The 23,737-nt window shown below is 36.5% G+C and overlaps 2 protein-coding genes across 4 annotated transcripts; both read left to right on the forward strand.

The window, feature by feature from the left end:
• The first annotated feature begins 1,741 nt into the window (after window positions 1-1,741).
• On the forward strand, window positions 1,742-7,656 carry slc25a16 (solute carrier family 25 (mitochondrial carrier), member 16). Of its 3 annotated transcripts, XM_015381302.1 has the most exons (11): window positions 1,742-2,013; window positions 2,095-2,147; window positions 2,260-2,393; window positions 4,175-4,267; window positions 4,353-4,486; window positions 4,565-4,628; window positions 4,766-4,887; window positions 4,965-5,028; window positions 5,107-5,269; window positions 5,374-5,442; window positions 7,078-7,656. In XM_015381302.1, the coding sequence occupies exons 3-11, from the start codon at window positions 2,300-2,302 to the stop codon at window positions 7,232-7,234; spliced, it is 960 nt and encodes a 319-aa protein (XP_015236788.1). In that variant the 5' UTR covers window positions 1,742-2,013; window positions 2,095-2,147; window positions 2,260-2,299; the 3' UTR covers window positions 7,235-7,656. The 3 variants fall into 3 exon arrangements, with proteins under 3 accessions (XP_015236788.1, XP_015236705.1, XP_015236865.1); XM_015381219.1 differs by having other exon boundaries at window positions 1,742-2,147; XM_015381379.1 differs by lacking the exon at window positions 2,095-2,147.
• Window positions 7,657-13,161: 5,505 nt separating this feature from the next.
• alox5 (arachidonate 5-lipoxygenase) lies at window positions 13,162-23,133 on the forward strand. The gene is made up of 14 exons (XM_015385545.1): window positions 13,162-13,461; window positions 14,680-14,878; window positions 14,977-15,058; window positions 15,131-15,253; window positions 15,845-15,951; window positions 18,804-18,976; window positions 19,134-19,280; window positions 19,365-19,565; window positions 19,648-19,734; window positions 20,682-20,860; window positions 20,957-21,078; window positions 21,254-21,354; window positions 21,745-21,915; window positions 22,025-23,133. The coding sequence occupies exons 1-14, from the start codon at window positions 13,312-13,314 to the stop codon at window positions 22,202-22,204; spliced, it is 2,022 nt and encodes a 673-aa protein (XP_015241031.1). The 5' UTR covers window positions 13,162-13,311; the 3' UTR covers window positions 22,205-23,133.
• The last annotated feature ends 604 nt before the right edge of the window (window positions 23,134-23,737 follow it).

A 23,737-nucleotide genomic window follows, 5' to 3' on the forward strand; every position in this document is an offset into this window, starting at 1 on the left:
CGTTTTAAAAATAACCTTTTCTTTTCATCACATCAGTTGTCGCTAAATGGAGGGAAGTTTGTAGTAAAAAAAAAAAAAACACAAATGTTATGAGTATGTCCCAGAAAAAAATAAAAACAAACCACTGGAGTTTGTTTTCCAAGTTTGAAGACTTTTCGCTTCCCATCAAGTCTTCATACTTTAAAAACAAAGTCCAGTGGTTTATTTTTAACTTTTTTTTATGAATATGAACTGGAGGACTCTTTACCAGTTATTTAGTATGAGTATCAATCTACCCATCAATCTTCCCTGTCCCTGCTGGAGAAAAGCAGGCCAGAATCATGAAGCTGCCACCAACATGTCTGACAGGGGGGATGGTGTGTTCAGGGTGATGAGCTGTGTTGCTTTACATGAAACTTAAATTTTTGCATTGTTACCAAATGTTCAGCTTTGATTTCATCTGACCAGGTCACCTTCTTCCACATGTTCGCATTGCCTCCCAGGAAGCTTTTTGCAAATTTTAAACAAGACTTTTTATGGATATCTTTAAGAAATAGTTTTCTTCCATGAAGGCCAGGTTTGTGCAGTATTCTGTACAACTGAATGGTGTCCTATGACAGAGTCTCCCACCTCAGTTGTAGCTCTCTGCAGTTCATCCACAGTGATCATAGGCCTGCATCTCTGATCATGAGCTAAAAATTTAGAGGGATAGTCGGGTTTTTGTAGATTTGCAGTGGTCTGATACTCCTTCCATTTCAATATTAACGCATGCACATTTCTCCTTGGGATGTTTAAATCTTGGGAAATCTTTTTGTATCCAAATTTAGAAGCTTTAAACTTCTCCACAACAGTATCTCTGGAATGCCTGGTGTGTTCCTTATTCTTCATGATGCCCTCTGCACTTTAAACAGACCTCTGAGACTATCCCAGAGCAGGTGCATTTATACGGAGACCTGATTACACAAACATGGATTCTATTTATAATCATTTAGGTCAACATTGGATCACTCAGAGATCCCACTTTTAGAAAACTTGTTAAAAATCAACATTTTACTTTACAAAAATATAATTTAGTCAGTTTTTATTTATTATTGCATGTTTTCCTTTTTCTATTTGAATTATTAGTGTGAAATTAACATTTTCTTTAATGGCAGGGCATGTACATTTTCAAGCACAACTGTAAATATTACATACCAATAGAAATGTTGCATTTCTCCCAGCAACAAAGAGCAAAACCATGTTGTTTGTCTTTGGTAAATGTCCTATGAAATAAATACAGAAATATTTAATGCAAATATTAAAAATATTAAATATGAATACAATATATTATATTAATAATATATAGAAATGTGGCTATTCAGCTATATGTTTATAAAATAAAACATGTATTTATAAATGCATTTATTTTATAGATATTATTACAATGTAGTTCCAAGGCATCACATTGTTCTTTTTCAAATTATTTGGCATTAATTTTTTCATATACTAATCTTTAGTTAAGGACTTGTTTTTTGGGGTTTTTTGACCCTGGATATGTTCACCATTGTATTTTAAAATGAGTGTTGGTTAGTAAAATAAAAATTGTTATCTTATATGGGTTTACATAAAATGAAAATTAGTAAATCATAATTGTAATGTCCCTACATCAAAATACATCAATCTTTAAAAGTGTTTTCAACGATTTCAGGTTATTTATCTAAGTAGAGAGCCCCTTATCTCAAGTCCCTCCCGTTTGTTACGTCATTTTACTGCGACTGTTTTTGTTCAGCGGTCGAAGGGCACCGATGTTATAACTTCTTGTACACACAGCCGCTTTTCCTTTTTTCTCCGCATTTCTGTCTCGTATTTAACCTCCAAAGTAATCGACTGAACCCCTTCAGCAGCTCCTAGCGGTTTTTGTTTCTTATCTCATTTCACCAGCCGGAAATAAAGGACAGGATGGAGGAAAAGGTTGGAGAAGGTGTAGCTTGTAGTCGCTGAAAACGACCCCTCTACTTCACCGTTAAGTCTCAGTCTCAGAGGTTAAATTAGTTTGTAAGTATCCCTCTATAGCAGACATCGGGAACTTTGTTAGCTAAAGCTCAGTTTGAGTGTGGACCTGATTCTTATTCATAGATTAAACATTTCTAGAGGATCTAGTTTCCCCTCCAGATTCCAGTTGGTTCTCTGTAAGTTGGAACATTCTCTTGCGGCCGCCATTAGTCGATAAAATAAGGAATGTGAAAAGATTTTTGCCTATCTAGATCCAGCAGCTCATAGTCTCACGCTATTTTTGCGCAGCTTCTAAGGCATGGATGTGTCAGATCGCTAAGCAGAGAAGATGACATCGGAGGCTTCTGTCTCTACAACCTCCCCTACAAGCAGCACCCCAGCTAAAATAGACTACTACTGGCTTCGCTCCTTTGTAGCAGGAGGTAAGATCTGATGCATCAAGTAGTGAAACATTTTCAGGAAGGGTTGAGTTAAATTCATGGTTTAGTTATTATTAATACATCACTTCCTATCTTGATACTCCAATTATTTTTAGCATTATTGTCCTAAAGTCTAATAATTTCCTGGGTCTTTCTGTGTGGAGTTTGCAGGTTCTCTGGTGACCCGTCCAGGGTACCTTGGTGTTTTTTTTCTCTGAAAATATGTAGACACACAGAGCGGTGATGTTTGATGGCTAACTCCATCCATCCATTATCTGACACGCTTGTCCCAATTGGGGTAGCGAGGGGTGCTGGTGTCTATCCCCAGCTTTCTACGGGCGAGAGGCGGGCTACACCCTGGACAGGTCGCCAGTCCATCGCAGGGCAACACAGAGACAAACAGGACGAACAACCATTCACACACACACCTAAGAAGAATCCAGAGAAGCCAATTAACCTAACAGTCATGTTTTTGGACTGTGGGAAGAAGCCGGAGTACCCAGAGAGAACCCACGCATGCTCAGGGAAAACATGCAAACATGATGGCTAACTCCTAAACATAAACTTTAGACATGGACCTGAATAAGATTCACATCACTGAAATATCTCAGTATTTGGATCAAACGACATAGAATATTTGTTCATCCTTTTGTAATCCACTAGAAATGCGTGTCCCAATTTGATCATTTTACAGCTTTTACACAAGATTTCTTCCTATTAGCAACAGGATAATAGGGCATTTAAGCTGGTTTTAAACTAGCTTGGTGTGCATGGGACTCTTGAAAACATTTTTTCCTCTTCTTTTACATTTTACATTTGTTGTTTTAATTTTCCTGCACAGCGTTTTGGGGTAGATAACTTCAAACAACCCTGTGTAGATAATGATGGTTAACTGAACATTAGAACATTGATCCTGCTCAACTTTAGAGGTGGTCAGCAGCACCAAATTCCTGGGGCTGCACATCACAGACAACCTTACCTGGACTGTAAACACCACCTCACTGGTCAAAAGGGCACAGAACCGCATGTGCTTCCTGAGGAGGATGGTGAGAGTCCACCTGCCCCACCTATCCTCACCACCTTCTACAGAAGCACCATAGAGAGCGTTCTGACCAGCTGTCTCACTGTGTGGTGTGGAGGCTGGAGCGTCGCAGACTGGAAGAAGGTGAGAAGATTAGTGAGAACTGAAGAGAGGATTATCGGGGCTCCTTTTCCCTACATAAAAGACATTTTATCCCAGCGCTGCTTGTCCCGAGCCCGTAACATCATCAATGACCCCTCAAACCCCCACCATGGACTGTTCTCCCTGCTGCCCTCTGGGAAGAGGCTTTGCAACATTCAATGCAAGACCAGCAGATTCCGAAACAATTTCTTCCCCATCGCCAACAAACAGCTAAATGTTGAAAAACCTCTAAATCATGTCACAGACTCTGCATCAAATTGACCATATCAATGCATTTTTTTCTCCCACACTGTTTACATTTGATCCCTGCTGCACTTTAAGAAAATGGAAATGTTAGAGAGCTGTACAAAATGAAATTTTGTTTTGTATAAACTCTGTGTATACAAAACAACAAAGTTTGTCTAAGTCTATGTAGTTTCTCAGGTGCAAAACTCAGAACAGTCCAACTTCCAGTGGAAAGGGAGTATTTGTGTGTAAGGACTAGTTTACATTTCAGTTTCCTGCTGCACATCTTATGATGTAAATTGTATTTTTATGCATGAAGCCCAACCTTCTGTTTGCGTGTCCAGGTATGAGGATTATTTTTTTTTTTTATGTGTAGGTGTAGCAGGATGCTGTGCCAAGACTACTATCGCCCCCCTGGACAGAGTCAAGATTCTTCTTCAGGGCCAGAGCCCCCATTACAAACATCTGGGTAAAATACCTGCTGCCAAGCAAATGAGAAACTCCAGCAGGTCTTTGTTTTCCATAGGACTGAATCCTGTGAACTTTTTCTGTAGGGGTGTTCTCAACTTTGACTGCCGTGCCTAAGAAGGAAGGCATCCTGGGCCTGTATAAGGGCAATGGAGCAATGATGGTCAGAATATTTCCTTATGGAGCCATTCAGTTCATGGCCTTTGACAAATACAAAAAGGTACAGTGAGTATTCCATCATGAAATAACTTCTTTAATGTATCCCTGCATTATATAATTGGTAATAATCTCTTCATAGCTGCTGAATACACGCATTGGGATCTCTGGACACATTCATCGCCTCATGGCAGGATCTATGGCAGGTACTGATAAGATATGCCTTCTCATCGATGTGTCCCATGCTTTACTGGCACAAAGAAGCAATCACACTGCTGTCTTTATTGCCTTAGAGGTAGTTTGGTCCCAGAGGACTCTCATAAATGTTTCTTATGTGCTCCAGGTATGACTGCGGTGATATGCACCTACCCTCTGGATGTGGTCCGTGCCCGGCTGGCCTTCCAGGTGAAGGGACATCATCACTACTCTGGAATTGTGGATGTTTTTCGCTCCATTTATCGAAAGGTGATTTACTGTTGGGAAACTTTACGAACGTACCCCTCGTCAAATCTGTTTTTAACCTTTTAAATTTTGCTCCAAAGGAGGGTGCGTCTGGCTTTTACAGGGGCCTCACTCCAACCCTAATTGGAATGGCGCCTTATGCAGGTAACTTTTGAGGCATTTATGTTGTTATTCAATGCTTCATGTTTAGTCAGTCTCTTATTTCTGGCTGCATCCTCCCAGGTCTCTCTTTCTTCACCTTTGGTACCTTGAAGAGTCTGGGCTTAAAGAATTTCCCTGAGCAGCTGGGACGTCCGTCATCAGACAACCCGGATGTGCTTGTTCTGAAGACCCACGTCAACCTGCTGTGTGGAGGAGCTGCTGGTGCCTTTGCTCAGACTGTATCGTAAGTGCTGTCTTCACAGACCTGTTAGGTTTTTCAAGTTTATTTTAGAATGCTGTTTAGTAACTATTGCCGTCTGTGTAATATTGGTATTTTGCTCACTATAGCTACCCCTTGGATGTGGCAAGGAGAAGGATGCAACTAGGGACTGCGCTTCCTGACTCGGATCAATGTGGGTGAGTATCGCTTCAGATCCGACTTGTCGTGTTTTGTTTTCACAGGGAGACTTTATCACAGTAGTGATGGTTTAACGTTTCACGTTTACTTTTTTAAAGCAAAATATTACCCTTAAGTTCTTCTCATGTATGTTCATGTTTATGCCCCAAAATGTAATGTGTATCATCAGAATTGTATTCAGTGGATGCGCTCAGTGTTTTAAGCTACATTTTACAAATACAAACTTGCCTTTTCTTTAGTATTTAGCCTTGTTTTTTGTTTTGTTTTTTACCTCTTTTTAAAACCAACCACCATCAGAGATCATTTAATCAGTCATTATAATCTCAGTCTAAATACCAAGCTGCTCCCTGAATGCATCAGAGATTTGTTAGAGAACATTAGTAAGCAAACATGGAGACCAAGAAACAAAGTAGGCAGGTCAAGGAAAGGAAAATTTGATCATATTTAAAGTGGGGTTAGAATATTAAGTAGTATCTGAAACTATGAGCATATATCAGTTAACAATTTATAAGCAATCATGCAAAATGCAAAAATAAAAAAAGCTTGATTTAATTGGAAAGCTACTCAAAGATGAACAGATCGAAGAAAGGAGGGCATCAATCAGAAAATCAGCTTATCAGCCCATTGGAACTCAGGAGGAGCCATGGATATCTACATCTCTTTTGAATGAATATGTTAAAAGGACGACCCTGATAAACCCCACAAATTTGACGGAAGATGATAATTGTTGAAGAACGCAGTTCAATTCCAATGGATGCTCTTTTTCAGCGTGGCTAGATAATGACATGGCAGCCATAAATGAAAACCGGTTAGAATACATAAAGTTTTTATTTGTCAGAAATGTAAAAACTTTTCCACCTTTCAATTGTGGATTACTGCATGTTAATGCTGCACAATATCACCGTGCCAATATGTAGTAACACATTTGTTTAAAAACAGAAAGAATTAGTAGGTAAGGTTGTAGTTTCTAAACCAATACAGAACAAATAAGCAGCTTTTTCTAATGAAACCTTGTTGCTGAGACAGAACTTTTACTACTTTGTAAGTAGTTCTATAGATAACTGATTATCCAGAATCTATTTTAGAACTTGGTTTGCTTGTTTATTTATCTAAATTGAATCCTCATAAATCCACTAATTTAATCATTTTAAGATTTCCTGTTTTCCTGCAGGCTTACTTTGTGTTGGTTCATCGTATAAAATCAAATACAATTTTGGATCGTAACGCATGAAAACGTTCAAGTCGTGTGAATACTTCAGCTGGCACCATATCCTAAAGGTTTAGGAAACAAGCTCAGGAATTAATAAAAAAATATATTTACCTTAATAAAACCCCCAAAACATAATGCAATACTATTCAAAAACACAACTTACTGCTCCAGCTTTCCTTTCTCTTCCATCTTATATCCATATCAGTTGGATTATAGTTGTTTTTTAATAAGTGGGGATGGAGTTCAATCTCTACATGGACAGATTCCATGTAGATAAGGAATATATTTCAAGGACTGTAAATTGTGTTCTGAATATACTAAATAGTTTCTCTCAAACCACAAATGAACTTGTCTTCTGTTTGTAATTCAGTGTCATTTAAAACTAGTTTAAGATAATCATAATCTATTTCTTGCATTTGCACAGATCACCTATGAAGACCCTGAAGTATGTGTATGAGAAATATGGGATCAAGAGAGGATTATACAGAGGCCTTTCTCTCAATTATATCCGCTGTGTGCCCTCCCAGGCCATGGCCTTCACCACCTATGAGTTCATGAAGCAGGTTCTCCACCTGAACTAGTGTGAGCGACGGTGCTCCTGACCCCTGATTAACCTCATTCCATTGGGGAATCACTCTGTACGTCTTAGACTCCTATCATACCCTAAAAAAACCAGAGCAGTCTTTTAACAAAAAATGGAAAAATGGAAATCGAACAAATGGGAGCCTCTTACTCCTTCTCATCTGCATCGTCAAGGAAAACGTCTTTGTTTGTAGAACTTTCTCATGATTTCTTGATCGGGGGTGCCAGCAGAAACAATCCTGCATTGATAATTTTCACGCAATTTCATGTAATCGGAAGCTTACAACAAAAACGTTTTTTTTTTTTTTTTGTACTGTGTTGAATTAAAGAATTTGCTTTTGTTCTTTAAATTGTGGGGAATATTTGTCATTTACATTTTGCAGCTACACATTTTTATTTGCACGATATAAAAAAAAAAAAAGAAAAACTTTAGCTGTTGCTAAACGGTAACGTTCAATTTTTCTTTTTGCATCCAGGACTTAGTGTTTTGATTTTGCAATGCAGTAAACAGTTTTTTTTTTTTTTTTTGCTTTCTCGGTGCAAATACTTTGTGCGTGTCACAAGATATCTCAGAGCAGCCTTCCGTTTCATTTACAGGTCTTAAGTAACGTTTTTGTCTCTGTTTTTTAAATCCTGCTTAACATGTTTTTTTTATGTTGCTTTTTATGTGCATTTAACTTAAAGACTGAGTCTGTACCTTTGATGATGCTGCCAGATGTACGATCATATTTGGATATATTACTTGTTAGTATGACATGTTTATTAGACTGAACTCAGGTTTTAATTGCACTGAATCTTTTTATTTATTACTTTAGCCACATATTGCCACTGGGTGGCAGTATTGATACACAATGTTAGTGCTTTTTCAGCCTTGCACACTACAAACCTCTCCTCACCATTATATGCCTGTTTGGGCCTGATCAGACAAAACTAAAGGAAACAAATTATTCTTGGCTTTTTGCATTGACTTTACTTAATACATTTACTATTGGATTTCAAATTCAAATAAAAGGATTTAAACCGATTTTTTTTTTTTAAATTATCCTTTGATTTATAATGTTTGCTCTGTTCTCAGAGAAAAAGTATTCCCCAGCTGGGTGAACAAATTGAGATAAACAGGATAAAAGCTCATAGTTGAGAGCAGATGTTTTTTAACTGAGGTCATTTCCTCATTTCCTTTACTGTTTTTTTTTTTTCTCTCCTTTTGCCCATAATGTGGGCTTTGTATAATATAAACCAAATCTCTCAATCATGAAAATTAGGTTTTTGATCCATTTCTAAAGGTGTTGCCTATGTAGTAACATCATCTGGTTGTAAAATACAGTCTACACTACAGCTTAAAAACTCTATTCAGCAGTTTGAAATGTACAGTGTTGCCAGTAAAATGCCTTACAAAGATACAATAAAGGGTTTTCTGTTCTGTTTTTCTATTCTACTTATACCCCTTTATTTTTCCACACATACTGCTACACCACTCAATACAAACTTATATATTTAAATTAAAGTTTATGTCACAAACCAACCAACAGTTTATTACGGTGAAGTACCTGAAAATGGAAACATAGTTTTAGAATAGAAATGGAGAAAGTACATAATGCATATGTATTCGGCTTGATTCCTCTCATTAGGATGCCTCTATATAAAATACAGCTAAGAAGGAAAGGAAAGCATTGATCCCAAAAAATGTCCCATTTTACCTCTGAAGGTGCTGCTCAGATTCACAGCTCAGGTAGGGGAGGTTGTTGACGAGGTCGTTGATTGGTCTATGTGCTGAAAAAGAAGCACATACGTCAATTCATCAATGTGCTTCATGGGTTTGTACAGGGAAGCTAAGCTGATAGGAAGAGGTCCGAAGTGAAACACTGGCCATCTCCAGAAGAAAACATTCTTTATACTTTAGGGGGAAACTAAGATGGAGGCTCAAACACTACAATGAGTAACTTGAAACAAACATCCAGGTCTACACTGAAATACTTCTATGAAAACAGTAGCTATGTTCTAATGGCCTGATCAAGGTATAGATAGATAGATAGATAGATAGATAGATAGATAGATAGATAGATAGATAGATAGATAGATAGATAGATAGATAGATAGATAGATAGAGCAGAGGGCTGTTTCATAAAACTGGTTTAGTGTTTAAGTCAGACTCAGTTGGTCAAGTCTGGCTTATTTTTTTGCAATTGACCCTGTTAACTTAACCTGGTCTGGAAGACGTTTAGAGCCAACTAAGTTCAAACTGTGTCCTCCTTGTTAAATCCAGCATCAGGCATTACATTAAGTGACAGAAAGGGTGTCAGGTCTATATTTGGCCCAAACACATGCCATTTCTTCACTGATTAATATGACCTCTTTGTCTTACTTTAAATGCATGAATGTTACCAATTTCTAGAGAAGGGATCATTTCCTAAACCAACTGAATTGGACCTCAGCTCTCCCACAGAAAAGCTCCAATCCTGCCTTAACTGTTACCCTCACACACTACAGAGGTCTGCACATTTTTGCAACCCAGGTTTTGTAACATGGCATTTTTTTTTTTTATTTACATTTATTTTGTGGTGGCAATAAAGGCATTATGAATATATGAATATGGTTCTTAGATCATGAAAATATGGTCCAGATTTCCACTGCCTGAATCTTTAGTTGCTTTGTTTAAAATATTCTCAAAATGGATACGGGTTAATATATTTAATTTAGATATATTTCTGGAAACAATGTGTGTGATGAAAAACATATGCATTTAATCTCTAAGCAATGGCCAGCCATCCCCTTTAGCTGTTTTAATTTATGGTAACTGCTTTTTTTTCTATCAATCGAAGACATTATGTGAGCAAAAACACTGGCTAGTTTGCCCTGTCTTGAATTAGTGACAATAGGCCACAAAGGTGTCCTTAAGGTGAAACCTAATGTTTGATGAGATACCCTTCAGGGCTTGACATTTATTTTCAACAAATTCTGCTCTTTAATTAATTATACCAAATATTGAAAAGCATATCACTTTTTCCTGTTGTTTACTTGTAATACAAAAAAGTAATTGTAATCCACTTGTCATTGTCATTTCACTACATAATGTATTTTTACCACGTTATACCTCCATTGATGCTACAATTCAATTTAGATTTTATTAATCATACATTTGATATAAAGGAGATCATTACATCTTTGTATTTCATCATTGAAAATTAATTTCCATATATATATATATATATATATATATATATATATATATATATATATATATATATATATATATATATNATATATATATATATATATATATGTGTGTGTGTGTATATGACTATATATATGTATATACACATATATGTATAAATATACAGGGGTTGGACAATGAAACTGAAACGCCTCTCATTTTAGTGTGGGAGGTTTCATGGCTAAATTGGACCAGCCTGGTGGCCAGTCTTCATTAATTGCACATTGAACCAATAAGAGCAAAGCGTGAAGGTCCAATTAGCAGGGATGGAGCACAGTTTTGCTCAAAACACAACATTATGGGTGACATACCAGAGTCCAAAAGAGGACAAATTGTTGGTGCATGTCTTGCTGGCGCATCTGTGACCAAGACAGCAAGTCTTTGTGACGTATCAAGAGCCCCGGTATACAGGGTAATGTCAGCATACCACCAAGAAGGACGAACCACATCCAACAGGATTAACTGTGGATGCAAGAGGAAGCTGTCTGAAAGGGATGTTCGGGTGCTAACCCGGATTGTATCCAAAAAACATAAAACCACGGTTGTCCAAATCACGTGTTGTGGGAAAATTTATATCTTTCTCTCATTATATATTAATATTCATATTTACTCACTATAAAAGTTTTCACTTAGTCTGTTTCTCTCTCAAGGCCACACCATTCCCTGCAGAATGTTGTTTGTAGACCAGACATAGCTTCTTCCCATAACAATCCAGATTCTTTCTCAAGGTTTATTCATAACATGTTACTGTTAAGCAAAGTGTGTGTAATTTGTTATGACTCTGACTGCTTTCGATTGTTGTAACTAGGGGGGAACGAACCCTGCCCAGATCAGAACAGAGCAGAATGCTGTGCCATGATGACTGTTCTCTCTTTGCAAAGATGATTTAATAAATGTGCCGACTGAGTGAAATCCATCGATCTCCGTTTATTTAACTAGGATGAATAGTTGAATACTTTTTTCCCACGACACACGGCAGAATTAAATGTGCACCTCAACTCTCCTGTTTCCACCAAAACTGTCCGTCGGGAGCTCCACATGGTCAATATACACAGCCGGGCTGCTATAGCCAAACCTTTGGTCACTTGTGCCAATGCCAAACGTCGGTTTCAATGGTGCAAGGAGCGCAAATCTTGGGCTGTGGACAATGTGAAACATGTATTGTTCTCAGATGAGTCCACCTTTACTGTTTTCCCCACATCCGGGAGAGTTACGGTGTGGAGAAGCCCCAAAAAAAGCGTACCACCCAGACTGTTGATTGCCCAGAGTGAAGCATTGGGGTGGATCAGTGATGGTTTGGGCTGCCATATCATGGCATTCCCTTGGCCCCATACTTGTGCTAGATGGGCGCGTCACTGCCAAGGACTACCGAACCATTCTGGAGGACCATGTGCATCCAATGGTTCAAACATTGTATCCTGAAGGAGGAGCCGTGTATCAAGATGACAATGCACAAATACACACAGCAAGACTGTGTTGAACATCTCCCATGGCCTGCACAGTCACCAGATCGAAATATTATTGAGCCACTTTGGGATGTTTTGGAGGAGCGAGTCAGGAGTCATGGCTTAAAATCCCTCTGACCACTGTGTAGGACTTGTAAATGTCATTCCCAAGACGAATTGATGCTGTATTGGCCCCAAAAGGAGGCCCTACACCATACTACTAAATCATTGGGGTCTAAAACCAGGTGTTTCAGTTTCATTGTCCAACCCCTGTATATACATATTTATAAATATATATATATATATATATATATATATATATATATATATATATATATATATATATACTGTATGTTTACGTTTTATGATTTCTGTGAATAAGACTTGTTACTGCATTGGTTTTCTTTCTACACCAGCTGTGTTTTGCATTGAATAAAGCATGCATATATTCATATATCTTACTGAATAATATGTATAAGTTTTAATCTGTTTGCCACTTACAGTAGGAAAAAAATTGAAAATCATACGTGTGCTGAATCAGAACATCCGATATACATTTTTGTATAAATCTACCTTATCTTCATTTCTTTTTTTTTTCTTCTTTCCTCTAACAGATGAATAACCATAAATCCTCTGTGCATCATGTCCCCCCCTGCTTGTTTTTCCATATTAGTGGGTGTTGGACACACAGAAGCCTCCTGTTAAACTTAATGTCCCTGTTTTATGATTAAAACCACGGAGGGGCTGTCTGAAATATTTGCATTTATTTTACTGGAACTGGGGTACACACTATCTCTTGTTGTTCCATGCCAGGCACTAATTTGACTGGTAAATGAATGAACATGTACACAAGACTCTTAATTTCCTCATGAGTAAAATCAAGCTAAAATAGAATATAAGTATCTTTATTTTCATCCTTAGAGAGACAAAAAAAAAAATTTTTTTAATCACACTCAGCTGTTTCTTTTATATCCACCTTTTTTTCTTGCTTTTTGCTTTCTCACTTCGTTATCATCTCCAACAAAGCTGTGTGTTTGTTGGTTTTTCCTCACTGTGCAACCTCTGCACTTTTGGCACTCTAAACTTCCTCATCTCAGCATAGCTCTGATTAGTCTAAAAAGTAATCCCCCTGTGATGGTGAGGGGACCCCGTATTTTGTTAATACACTATTCTAAGCTGGTGACATCATACTTAGATCACAGAAATAATACAAGAACCCACAGAGGGTGGAGACACTTACAGCTGGGTTCCTATGCTGATGCATCTTCCTCATTTGGCTGATTACTCACTGCTTTCACGTTTTTAGAAAAGGCAAATAGAGGAGTTTACCCAGGTGAAGGGCAGAGCTGCATTCTGGGTCAAAGCCATTTGAAAAGCTGATTCTTTTCTGCAGGTTTCTTGTTATATATTAAGACCTGCCATGCCATCTTATACAGTGACTGTTGCCACGGGGAACCAGTGGTTTGCAGGGACGGATGATTATGTCTACATCACTCTGGTGGGGACTGAGGGATGCAGCGAGAGAACACTGCTGGATAAACCCCTCTACAACGACTTTGAGAGGGGGGCGGTAAGCTGGGTTGTTTTGATCTAGGGATCATAGTGACCTTAAGATTTATTTGTCTAATGAGCACAAATTCATACTGTACATCTGAACAGACTGGTAGTTGAAAAGAGAGAAGTTGTAAAGTGGTTTATCTTGTACGGTAAACTTAATATTTGGGGAAATATTAAGTCTAAGTTCTGCTTACTTATAAAGGATAAGTTTACAAATAAAAACGAATAACTTTGAATTTATGTTTACACACTAAAGCTATCATTGCGATTTGAGCAGCTCTTGTCTAGATAAGTTTTCACAAAAAGGCTTTTTTTTTTAACATCTAGAGGGAAAAAGTGAGTAAGAGCGTATGAAATAAGTAAATGGATGTTTCATGTTAAGTGTTTCAGGAGAAACTTCATTTTAATTAAAAACTTATGCTGACAATTTTTGTCTTTGGCTTTATTGGATTTCTGAGGCAGGCAAATGCAAATATATCCTTAGACCGTTAAAAAAAGCAAAATAGTTTGACTGAATGTGGACATCTTTAATCACGTTGTTTCTAGATTGCTTCAGGTGAAGCGATGAAGTAAGGAGTTCAGCCTTGCATCACAGTAAAGGAAGTTGCACTCTATATAAAAAAGTGAAAAATATATTATGAAATTTCTTTATTGAACCTTTTTTTTAAGATACTTAAATAAAAAGGCATGATTCAAAAATGTAAATAATTATTGTATTTATTTGTGGGGAAAATCACAGTTTTAACTTTTGGAATCAAGTTATAATGATTGAATTTGTTAACCCCCTTTTTTTTTTTTTTTTTATAAAATTGAAGTCTTATCAGAGAATTAGGTTACAAATAGCCTCTCTGACAAAAGAACTCATTGCAGCAAGATCCACAAAAAAAGGTTGAAAAAAGGTGGATACATGTGAAAGTAAAATATAAGAAGAGTAAGGAATAAAACGTTTAAATGCTTTATAAATTAAGTGTTAGTTGAACAGGTAACACATTTGTAGAGTTGAATATATTATAGCTGTACTTCACAAGCAACTGTACTAAATCGGATGCCTTAGTCATTTATATACAAAACATGACTTATCTAGGTTTCATATTATTCATAATACTGTCAAATGAAATTTGATAATTTTTTTAAAATGTATTTTTCTATGTTAAAAATGCCATCATGCCAGATATTGAATGGCTTATTTAAACAGCCCCCTTTTTAACAGTTGCCACTGTTTAAACTGCAGGTGGACTCATATGACCTGAAAGTTGATGAGAACTTGGGTGATATCATGCTGGTGAAGATTGAGAAGAAGAAATATTGGATGCTGGATGACTGGTACTGCAGGTACATCACTGTCAAGACCCCACTTGGAGATTATGTGGAGTTTCCCTGCTTCCGCTGGCTGGTGGATGATAAGGAAGTGGTTCTGCGGGATGGACGAGGTATTTACTGATCCATCCACCTGAAAAAAAAGACAAAAAAAAAACTTTTTCTGCTTTATCATTTGGCTGAATCCCTCCTTTTGTTTTGTCTGCTGTAGCATTTCTGCCAGAGGATGATAAATCCAGCATAGTAAAGCAGCACAGACAAAAAGAGCTGGATCAGAGAAGAAAAACCTTCAGGCAAGTTCACTTCTCTCATGAAGTAGAAGAAGCTCAGACTTTTTTTTTTAATTAAATTATAATTTTTTATAGATGGAAGGAGTGGCAGCCAGGCTTTCCTATGAGCATAGATGCAAACAGACACAGGGACCTGCCCCGCGACATCCAGTTTGACAGCGAGAAGGGAGCAGATTTCATATTAAACTACAGTAAGGCGTACGTACAAAAACCTATTCTAAATACAGGAACAGGTTTCAGTCAAACTGATGTCAGCTGGTGTATCGCAGTATGTTAAAGAGGGTGTCTGCAGAGGTTAAACATAACATACCTCCTGGGTGTTCTGACAATGCAAGCCTTTATGAAGCCCTGATCAGATGCAGAACTGATGCCTCAGAGCATCCTCTATTTTATAAACTCAGAATTACCTTGGAAAAAAACAGAGGTGTCATTGTGTGGTTATCACAAGGGACATTTGCATTGTGCTTTGAGGCAAACATTTGAACTTGGGAAAAGGCACAATAACAAACAACCAAATAAATAAAAGGTAGTGTTATAGAAAATATTTAATCACTGCGATATCAAAAGTAGAACTACTGCTTTTCATATTTAAACGTTTGGTAAAAATGTATGTTTTTATAAGGTCATGCATTTACTCATCTTACTCACATCAAGTATTGATGTGAATAATTTGAGTTTAATATGATGTTAAACTCTAATGGATCTGTCCATTTTTTAAAGCACATTTATAACTCGCTTCAATGTCTTCAAAATATTAATATATTATGACTATTGCGGATTTTTTTTCAGAATAGAGAACCTGTGTGTGAACAGTTTCATGAACATGTTCCAGTCATCATGGAGTGACTTTGGCGACTTTGAGAAAATCTTTGTGAGAATCAAAAACACCATCTCAGGTCAGCCATATTGCTCTTTTTGCCATGCCAACTGCTAAGCTGCACTAATTTGTGCCTGTGTTAACTAGTTAAGCTAGGCTAAGTAATTTGCATCTTCTGCTACATTGATATATTTGATTATATTAGTTTCTATATTAATACGTTTCTCTATGTTTTGTGTAGCAATGCATTATTTAACACTGCATAAGGCAATGATACTGTTTTTTTCCATTGCACTGGCCTATTCTATAGACTATTAAACTAAGCTGTACTACGTATCGTATTCTATAGTATTACTAAAATCTGTTGTACCGTACTTATGTATTTTATGCTGTGTAGATCTATGTTTAAAGTCATGTCAGGGTTTATTATACATTTCATGTTGCATTACATGATGATTGTGTTATTTTAGGCCAGTGCTTCAAAACTTATTGACCAATATTTAAGTTGTGATTACACTGATACTCACTAGGGGTTGCGCTCCCCACTTTGGAAACCACAGGGCTAAGGTATTAAGGCCATTAGTCCCAGTACTATGTTAATGTGTATATGTTTATGGTGTACCTTTGTAATTACTTTATTTCATTATTTATTATGATTATATTATGAGTAGTTTCCACCAAAGTGGTCACTAATCTGCCACTTGATAAAATAAAATAAAAATACTAAAAAAAAACTAAAACTAAAAACTAAAATTTAGGACAATTTGACAAAAAGATATAATATTCATACAATTGATCTGACATCACATTTTACATATATTAACTTAAAACATTTGATTTTATATTAACTTAAAACATTTGATTTCAGAGCTCTTTTCAAAGAAGATATACTTTTTAATTCTCTAACGTTTTTAGGTAATTCATTCCATTCTTGAAATGCTGTATAGGCAACAGATTTGTGAAAGGTGTTTGTCTTAGCACAGTCTAAAATAAATGTTATTTCAGTTGAGTATCTGCTGAAATGATTATCTGATCAGAAATAATAAGCTTCTCATACAGTGTTTCAGGTCTACCTGTTCATTTGATTTTGCTTAAGATGCTAAGCAAATTATACTGAAACCTAGAATTCAACAGAGGCCACGATAAAGTATGATGCGTTTCAGCAATGCTTTTGAAAAAGGATATCTTGAACCTGCAACCTTGAAAAATCTGTTTTATTGGCAGCAGTCCATATACCGAATGGTATTCTAGGTGAGAAAGAGCTAAAGATTGCACAGCCTCTATCAAAGCTATTGTAGAAATAACCGCTAATTACATTATCAATATGATAAAAAAACAATGACAAGTGATGATCCACTGTGATACCTAGTAATTGTTTTTTTTTTACTTCCTCCAAAACATAGCTTTTCACTGTAAGGGTTAACTGTGGATTATTATACAACCACTGTCTACTTCCAGTTAACATTGATTTAATCTAAATAACATCTAGAATCATATTATCATTAGCTCATTTAACTCGGGAACCTATTTCATTTTCCAGTACAATTGAAATATCTGAGGTATTTGAATCGGAATTAAGTATTGTTAAGTTATCTGCATACATAAAAACAGAAGATTGACGTAATACAGTCAAGTCATTACAATAAACAGAGGAAAGGAGGGGGCAGAGGGAACTACCCTGAGGCAAACCACAGTGGGTCTCACACCTGTCAGACAAGAAGCAATTATGAAACACTTGATTGATTGATAGCTTTTTTGATCTCACACTGGAGAGATTTACTTGCTACATTAGCTCAATAGTCCAAAAGATGACAGTATACAGTGCATCCCCAATATATATATATATATATATATATATATATATATATATATATATATATATATATATATATATATATATATATGTATGTACGGAATTTTCTAAATTCACTCTAGTCCCAATCCAAAACTGGTATCGGAAATTGGTATGAAATCCATTTAAAACCGAATATCACATTATATCGTCTTGTATCTAAAATCTCACATGTAAGCTATCTGATGGATACACTGTTTAAAGTGTCTGTAAGCTACTGGTTAATATTAAATGAGTGAGTTGTTCTCATATCTATTGTTGTTGTCTATTGTTCTCTGTTTAAGTAATATCAATAGAAGAAGCATTTTCTAACAAATGATGCTACAAAATGAGTAATAAAGGCACATATGAGTTTTGGAGATGTTGTAATGCCTACATGATGTATTGGCACATCTCTACTCTTGGATCTTAGGTCTGCTTTCTGAACCGCTGCGCTACTTGTTACAAAATTGTCAAACAGTTTGCTTCTTGCAGCTCTTGGCTATTTTTCAAGTATGCTGTAATATTAGCAGAGCAAAAATGAATGGCGAAAATGCTAGGAAAGACTCTATAAGGAAGGGGTTTAGGAAAATATAGTCTGTCTTTTTATTTATTTGGAAAACACGGATGTTGTGCTCGTTTATTTTCCTGTAGGTGCAGTGTAGACTGAGCGGTAATTGGTTTTGGCGCCTATCTGTTTTCGTCCAGTGAACATTTGCCCCTCCTGGCCAGCCGAATGACACAGGAGTTAATACTTGTTTACATAACCAGTGTGTTTGAAAATAAGCATGTTCTAACATTTTTTCCATTACTGTATGTTATTTTACATTATATTATCAAACATTGCATCATTTTAAGCTGAAACTTGTTGTCTTTATATATGTAGAAAGCATAGTCTACTTATTTGGTATTCATGAATTTTGTTTTGAGTATTTATTATATTAACGTGAAGGACTAAACAAAAAAAAAATGCATCACCACAAAAATGTTTCATACTGTATATTTTTGTGTATACAAGCACACAGATACATGTATATATACGTGTGTGTGGTGTATATGTATGTATGGATGTGTAATTTTTGTTTTCATTTGCTTTTCAGAGTATGTGATGCAACACTGGAAAGAAGACTTCATGTTTGGATACCAGTTTTTGAATGGTTGTAATCCTGTGTTGATCAGCAAATGCACTAAACTGCCTGACAAGTTCCCTGTAACTAATGAGATGGTTTCAGTCAGCCTGGAGAGGGACCTGACCCTGGAGCAGGAAATTAAGGTTGATGTTTGTCTGTTTTTATGAATCCTTGTAACATCACTTTCCATTTCAAAGATAAAACAGCAGAAGGTCAACTTTCCTTTGACAAGGAGAACAATTGTGACTCACTTTGATCATCTAAGCTGATACGCACTTTAAAGCTTTGTTTTGGTTGCAGGCAGGCAATTTATTCATAGCGGACTATGAAATGCTAGAGGGCATAAATGCGAATACCACAGACCCAAACACGCAGCAGTACCTGGCAGCTCCAATCTGTCTGCTTTACAGGAACGTGCGGAACAAGATCATGCCTATAGCCATACAGGTACACTGAGGGTGGGCAACAGCAGGTGGGGCATTTTTCAGCCGATACATGACTGTAGCTGAACTCTGGGTTTGACTTTATCAGCTTGGCCAGGATCCAGATGAAAACCCAATCTTCCTTCCCACTGACAGTCAGCATGACTGGCTGCTGGCTAAGATCTGGGTGCGATCAGCTGACTTCCAGCACCATCAGACCATCACACACCTGCTGAGGACACATCTGATGACAGAGGTGTTTGGTATCGCCATGTACAGGCAGCTTCCGGCTGTTCACCCAGCATTTAAGGTAAACACTGGTCTCGAAGGTTGCTTTGTCAGTTGATCGAGCAATTGTTTAATTAATTTATTGCCTGTCTTTCTTTTCTCAGTTACTCATCCCACACATTCGCTTTACTATCGCCATCAATACCAAGGCCAGAGAACAGCTCATTTGTGAGTGTGGGATTTTTGACAAGGTTAGTTTCTAGATATTAAACTAAGGTAGAATAAGCACAAAACATATCTGAAAATAACAATGATTGTATGAAAAAAAAAAATTTTTTTGGTATTTTGTTTTGTCCAGATTTAAATCAAATCCCAAAGTACTACACTCAATAAAAAGAAAGGACATAAGAATGAAGCTGAAATACACAAAATAAATCAGTGTAATATAATCACTTGTAAAATAAAAAGAGGAAAAAGATTCTAAGCGAAAACATTAAAGTCCTTGGGTTAAAAAAGGGACTAAAAAATGTCAAAGTTAAAGGGACAGTGTGTAGGATTTAGCCCCATCTAGTGGTGCGCTAAATTATCTACAAATGAAAGACTGGTTCCTCTCTGTCCTCTGGGTGTGAGACGTACTACAGAAGCTGCTGAGGGACATTGTACTGTTTCTAATTGTCGGAGACACATCAACCTCTGTCACCCTTATCAAATCTGCTGAAATAAAATATTAAACACTTGGAACATGTCTCAGAAAACAAGAGGAAAGCTGGTAGGACTTCAAGGAAGAATAATTGTAGCTGATAACATCCAGTGCAGGATAACAAACAAAATATCAGCTTCTGCCAGGGACCAGAAAACATTACTGCTTTTTATATTTTTCACACCTCAAACTGTCAAGGAATTGCACCGGCTAAAACCCTAACTTGTTCTGACGGGTCATTTAAAATTTAAATTTATATACAAATCCATGAAAAATCTGCCTTTTTTCTTTTTGTTTACAAATTGTGGGTATTGTGGTGTTTATTTTTTTTCTCCATTTAGAATGTGATCCTAATACTACACTCTGACACTATATGAACACTATGGTTTCCAATGAGTATTGTGGTGAAAAGGTGAAATTGAGCATGCATGAAAGAAAGCATCAACATGATTTAATGCTAAAGGATAATATTTTTTTTTTGTTATGTGCATTATCAAGGCAAATGCAACAGGCGGGGGTGGTCATGTCCAGCTGATCCAGAAAGCCATGAAGACTCTGACCTACAGATCTCTCTGCTTCCCCGATATGATCAAGAGCCGTGGCATGGACAGCACAGAGGATCTGCCCACCTACTTCTACAGGGATGATGGCTACAAAGTGTGGGAAGCCACCAAGAGGTGGTTATAAATCAAATCAGTTTCACTTTTTAAAAGTCGAATACAAGATGTACAATAGAAATTAAACAGCTTTTCCTTCTATTTTATTCCTGGCAGTTTTGTCTCTGAGGTGATGGGTATATACTACACCAGTGATGAAAGAGTGCAGAGAGACGAGGAAATACAGGCCTTTGTCAAAGACGTATGCAGCTTTGGTATGCAGGACTTCGATCACTGCGGTAGGCACACTTTACAAACATGTTTGGAATATGCTGAAAAGATGACTAACAGAAAAGTTTCATGATCCTTTGTGTTGCAGCATCATTCAGTAGTTTATCAACAGTTCAAGGATCTTTTGCAAGCAAACCTTTTTTCTAAAAATGACTTGGTCAATTCTGTTTGTCTCTTGCTTAGAGTTTCCAAAGTCTGTGAAGACACGGGAAGAGCTGATAGAGTACCTGACTGTGGTTATATTCACTGCTTCTGCTCAGCATGCAGCAGTGAACTTCGGACAGGTAGGTCATTAAAAAAAATAAATAAAACCAAAGACAAATAGGCTATATTCTTTTTTTTTTTTCAACAATTGTGAAAACACAAAAATAGTTGAAACCAGATATCTTTATGGAAAAAATCCATAACTTTTGTATTTTTGCTCTCTAAAATCTTCTTGTTATTAAAGATACTCAAAAGGCAGTGATACCATATCTGCCTGTACAGAAAGTATTAAAAAAAAATAGCAAAGTATTATTTTATTACTCTGGCATTTACCAAATAAGAATCAGTTTAATGATCCTAACTGACAGGAAACTGTCTGATTCCTGACAGTGAGTGAAAAATGTTTGTTTCTATATAGCAGAACATGAGCAAAGATGCTCATGTTCTGCATCTTTGTGTGCAATGTGTAGTATGACTGGTGCTCCTGGATCCCCAATGCTCCATCTACCATGCGGAAACCACCTCCAAAGGAGAAAGGACAAGCAGATGTGAAACTGATCATCGAAAGCCTCCCTGATCGTGGTCGTTCCAGCTGGCACCTGGGGGCCGTGTGGGCCCTCAGCCAGTACCAGGAGAATGAGGTTTGTAAAACATACAGGCTGCCATTCAAACTGCAGAGATGAGACAGCAGAATCTTCAGACTTCTATATTGATGTGTGCCTCTGAGCTAATTAGTTTTTCTCTATGCAGCTGTATCTGGGGATGTATCCAGATGAACACTTTATAGAGAAGCCAGTGAAGGCGGCCATGGACAGGTTCAAGAAACAGCTGTCAGAGATAACCAGCTCCATCAAAAGGAGAAATGAAGGAAAGAAGCTGCCATACTACAACATGTCTCCAGACAAAATCCCAAACAGTGTTGCTGTTTGAGGAGTAAAACTCACCTCATATATATAAAATCCAGCTCTATTTTACGGCTGTCATTTAAGAATTGTAAGAAATAGAGCTTTTGGTAATCATTCAAAAGATATTCTTGATTAAGTTTTGTCTAGTTTGTGAACATTTGATTACATATCTAAGGTGAGAAATATACATTTAAAAATGGACGGTCTGCTTAATGTTTCCCTTCTGAATATAAAGTTAGGCATATTTGTGATGCTTGACACTGATTGGCATACAAAGAATCGGCCAAGCACAAGGATTCTGTTTTGATTTATTGCGGTTTATATTTTCATTTTCATCCGAGGATAAATTCAGAATACACATCTAACAGGACATTTAAAATAAGACTTTTAGATGCTGAAGATCTTGATCAGAATTTCAAAGCAATAAGCTTTGATTGAAAGTGCCGTCATGATACAACTAATCTCAGTGTTCCAGAGTGCAAAATAAGAGCTCCAACTTTTTACTTTGTAAATAATACTAATAATTTAACTATGTTTCCAATGTAACTCACGGTTTTGGGATTGTTAATTTCTTTTTTTTTTTCTGCTTTGTAGTCCTACCTAAAGAAAAAAAAAAAGTCTAATAGCATTGGGTGTATGTGCTATGGAGAGAAAACTATTGGTTGTATGTTTATTTTAATAATCCAGTTTTGTATAATGGATTTCTGCCTCCTTTTTTCTAGAGAAAAATTCAGTTTTTTTTTTTTTTTTTTACATGTGCGTCTTTGCTCTGTATAAATGTCAGAATAATATTGTTGTAAAGCCAGTGATGTTAGTTATCTAGAATGTAAGACATTCAGGGATTTCAAATGTAGGGATTGGTGGGATTTATGTTGTTCCGATTCATATTTCTCTGAAACTTTAAATGATTTGGGTTTGTGTCTCTTCTAAAGCATTTTAATTACATTTTTTCTTAATCAGTGATTTATGAATAAATTGAATCTAAACACAGTTTCATAACCTCTTTACTGACTAGGTTCATCAGACTGGTTATGTTCAAGTCTGAGATGTGCACACAGTTGAATCATAAACCAGTTCTTTCCTATTTGCACATCTCTAAGTCAGTATGTTTTGATTTTATTTAAAGATACATAAAGAAGTAGTTTCGCCATCTGACAGATCTACAATAGATGGAGTTTTGTTGACTTGAATTTAAGCTTGAAAAAAAAAAAAAAGAAGAAGAAGAATTTAGATATGAGGTATGGAAATAAGCACTATGCAATTGTATATGATGGTGGCACGTTACTGCCACCAGATGGCAGTACTCTTCAGGAAATTTAAAAACTTAAATTCTCAGTTATCTTATAATAAGGGTTAAAGTTGGATTAAAATACCAAATATTCTTAGCTGTAATTTGTCCTCATACGACATTCGAACTTAAAAAGGGACATTAACATAACAGATTGATGCAGAGATATAAAAACAAAGAAATTATCTTTCTGCTGATGTATTTTTTTTTCAAACTGGCAACAACTGATGGAACTTAAAACCTGCATAAAAAAAACAAACTCAAATCTAG

This window comes from Cyprinodon variegatus, unplaced genomic scaffold, assembly GCF_000732505.1.
Source record: "Cyprinodon variegatus isolate N-32 unplaced genomic scaffold, C_variegatus-1.0 Scaffold1, whole genome shotgun sequence".
NCBI classification, from domain to species: domain Eukaryota; kingdom Metazoa; phylum Chordata; class Actinopteri; order Cyprinodontiformes; family Cyprinodontidae; genus Cyprinodon; species Cyprinodon variegatus.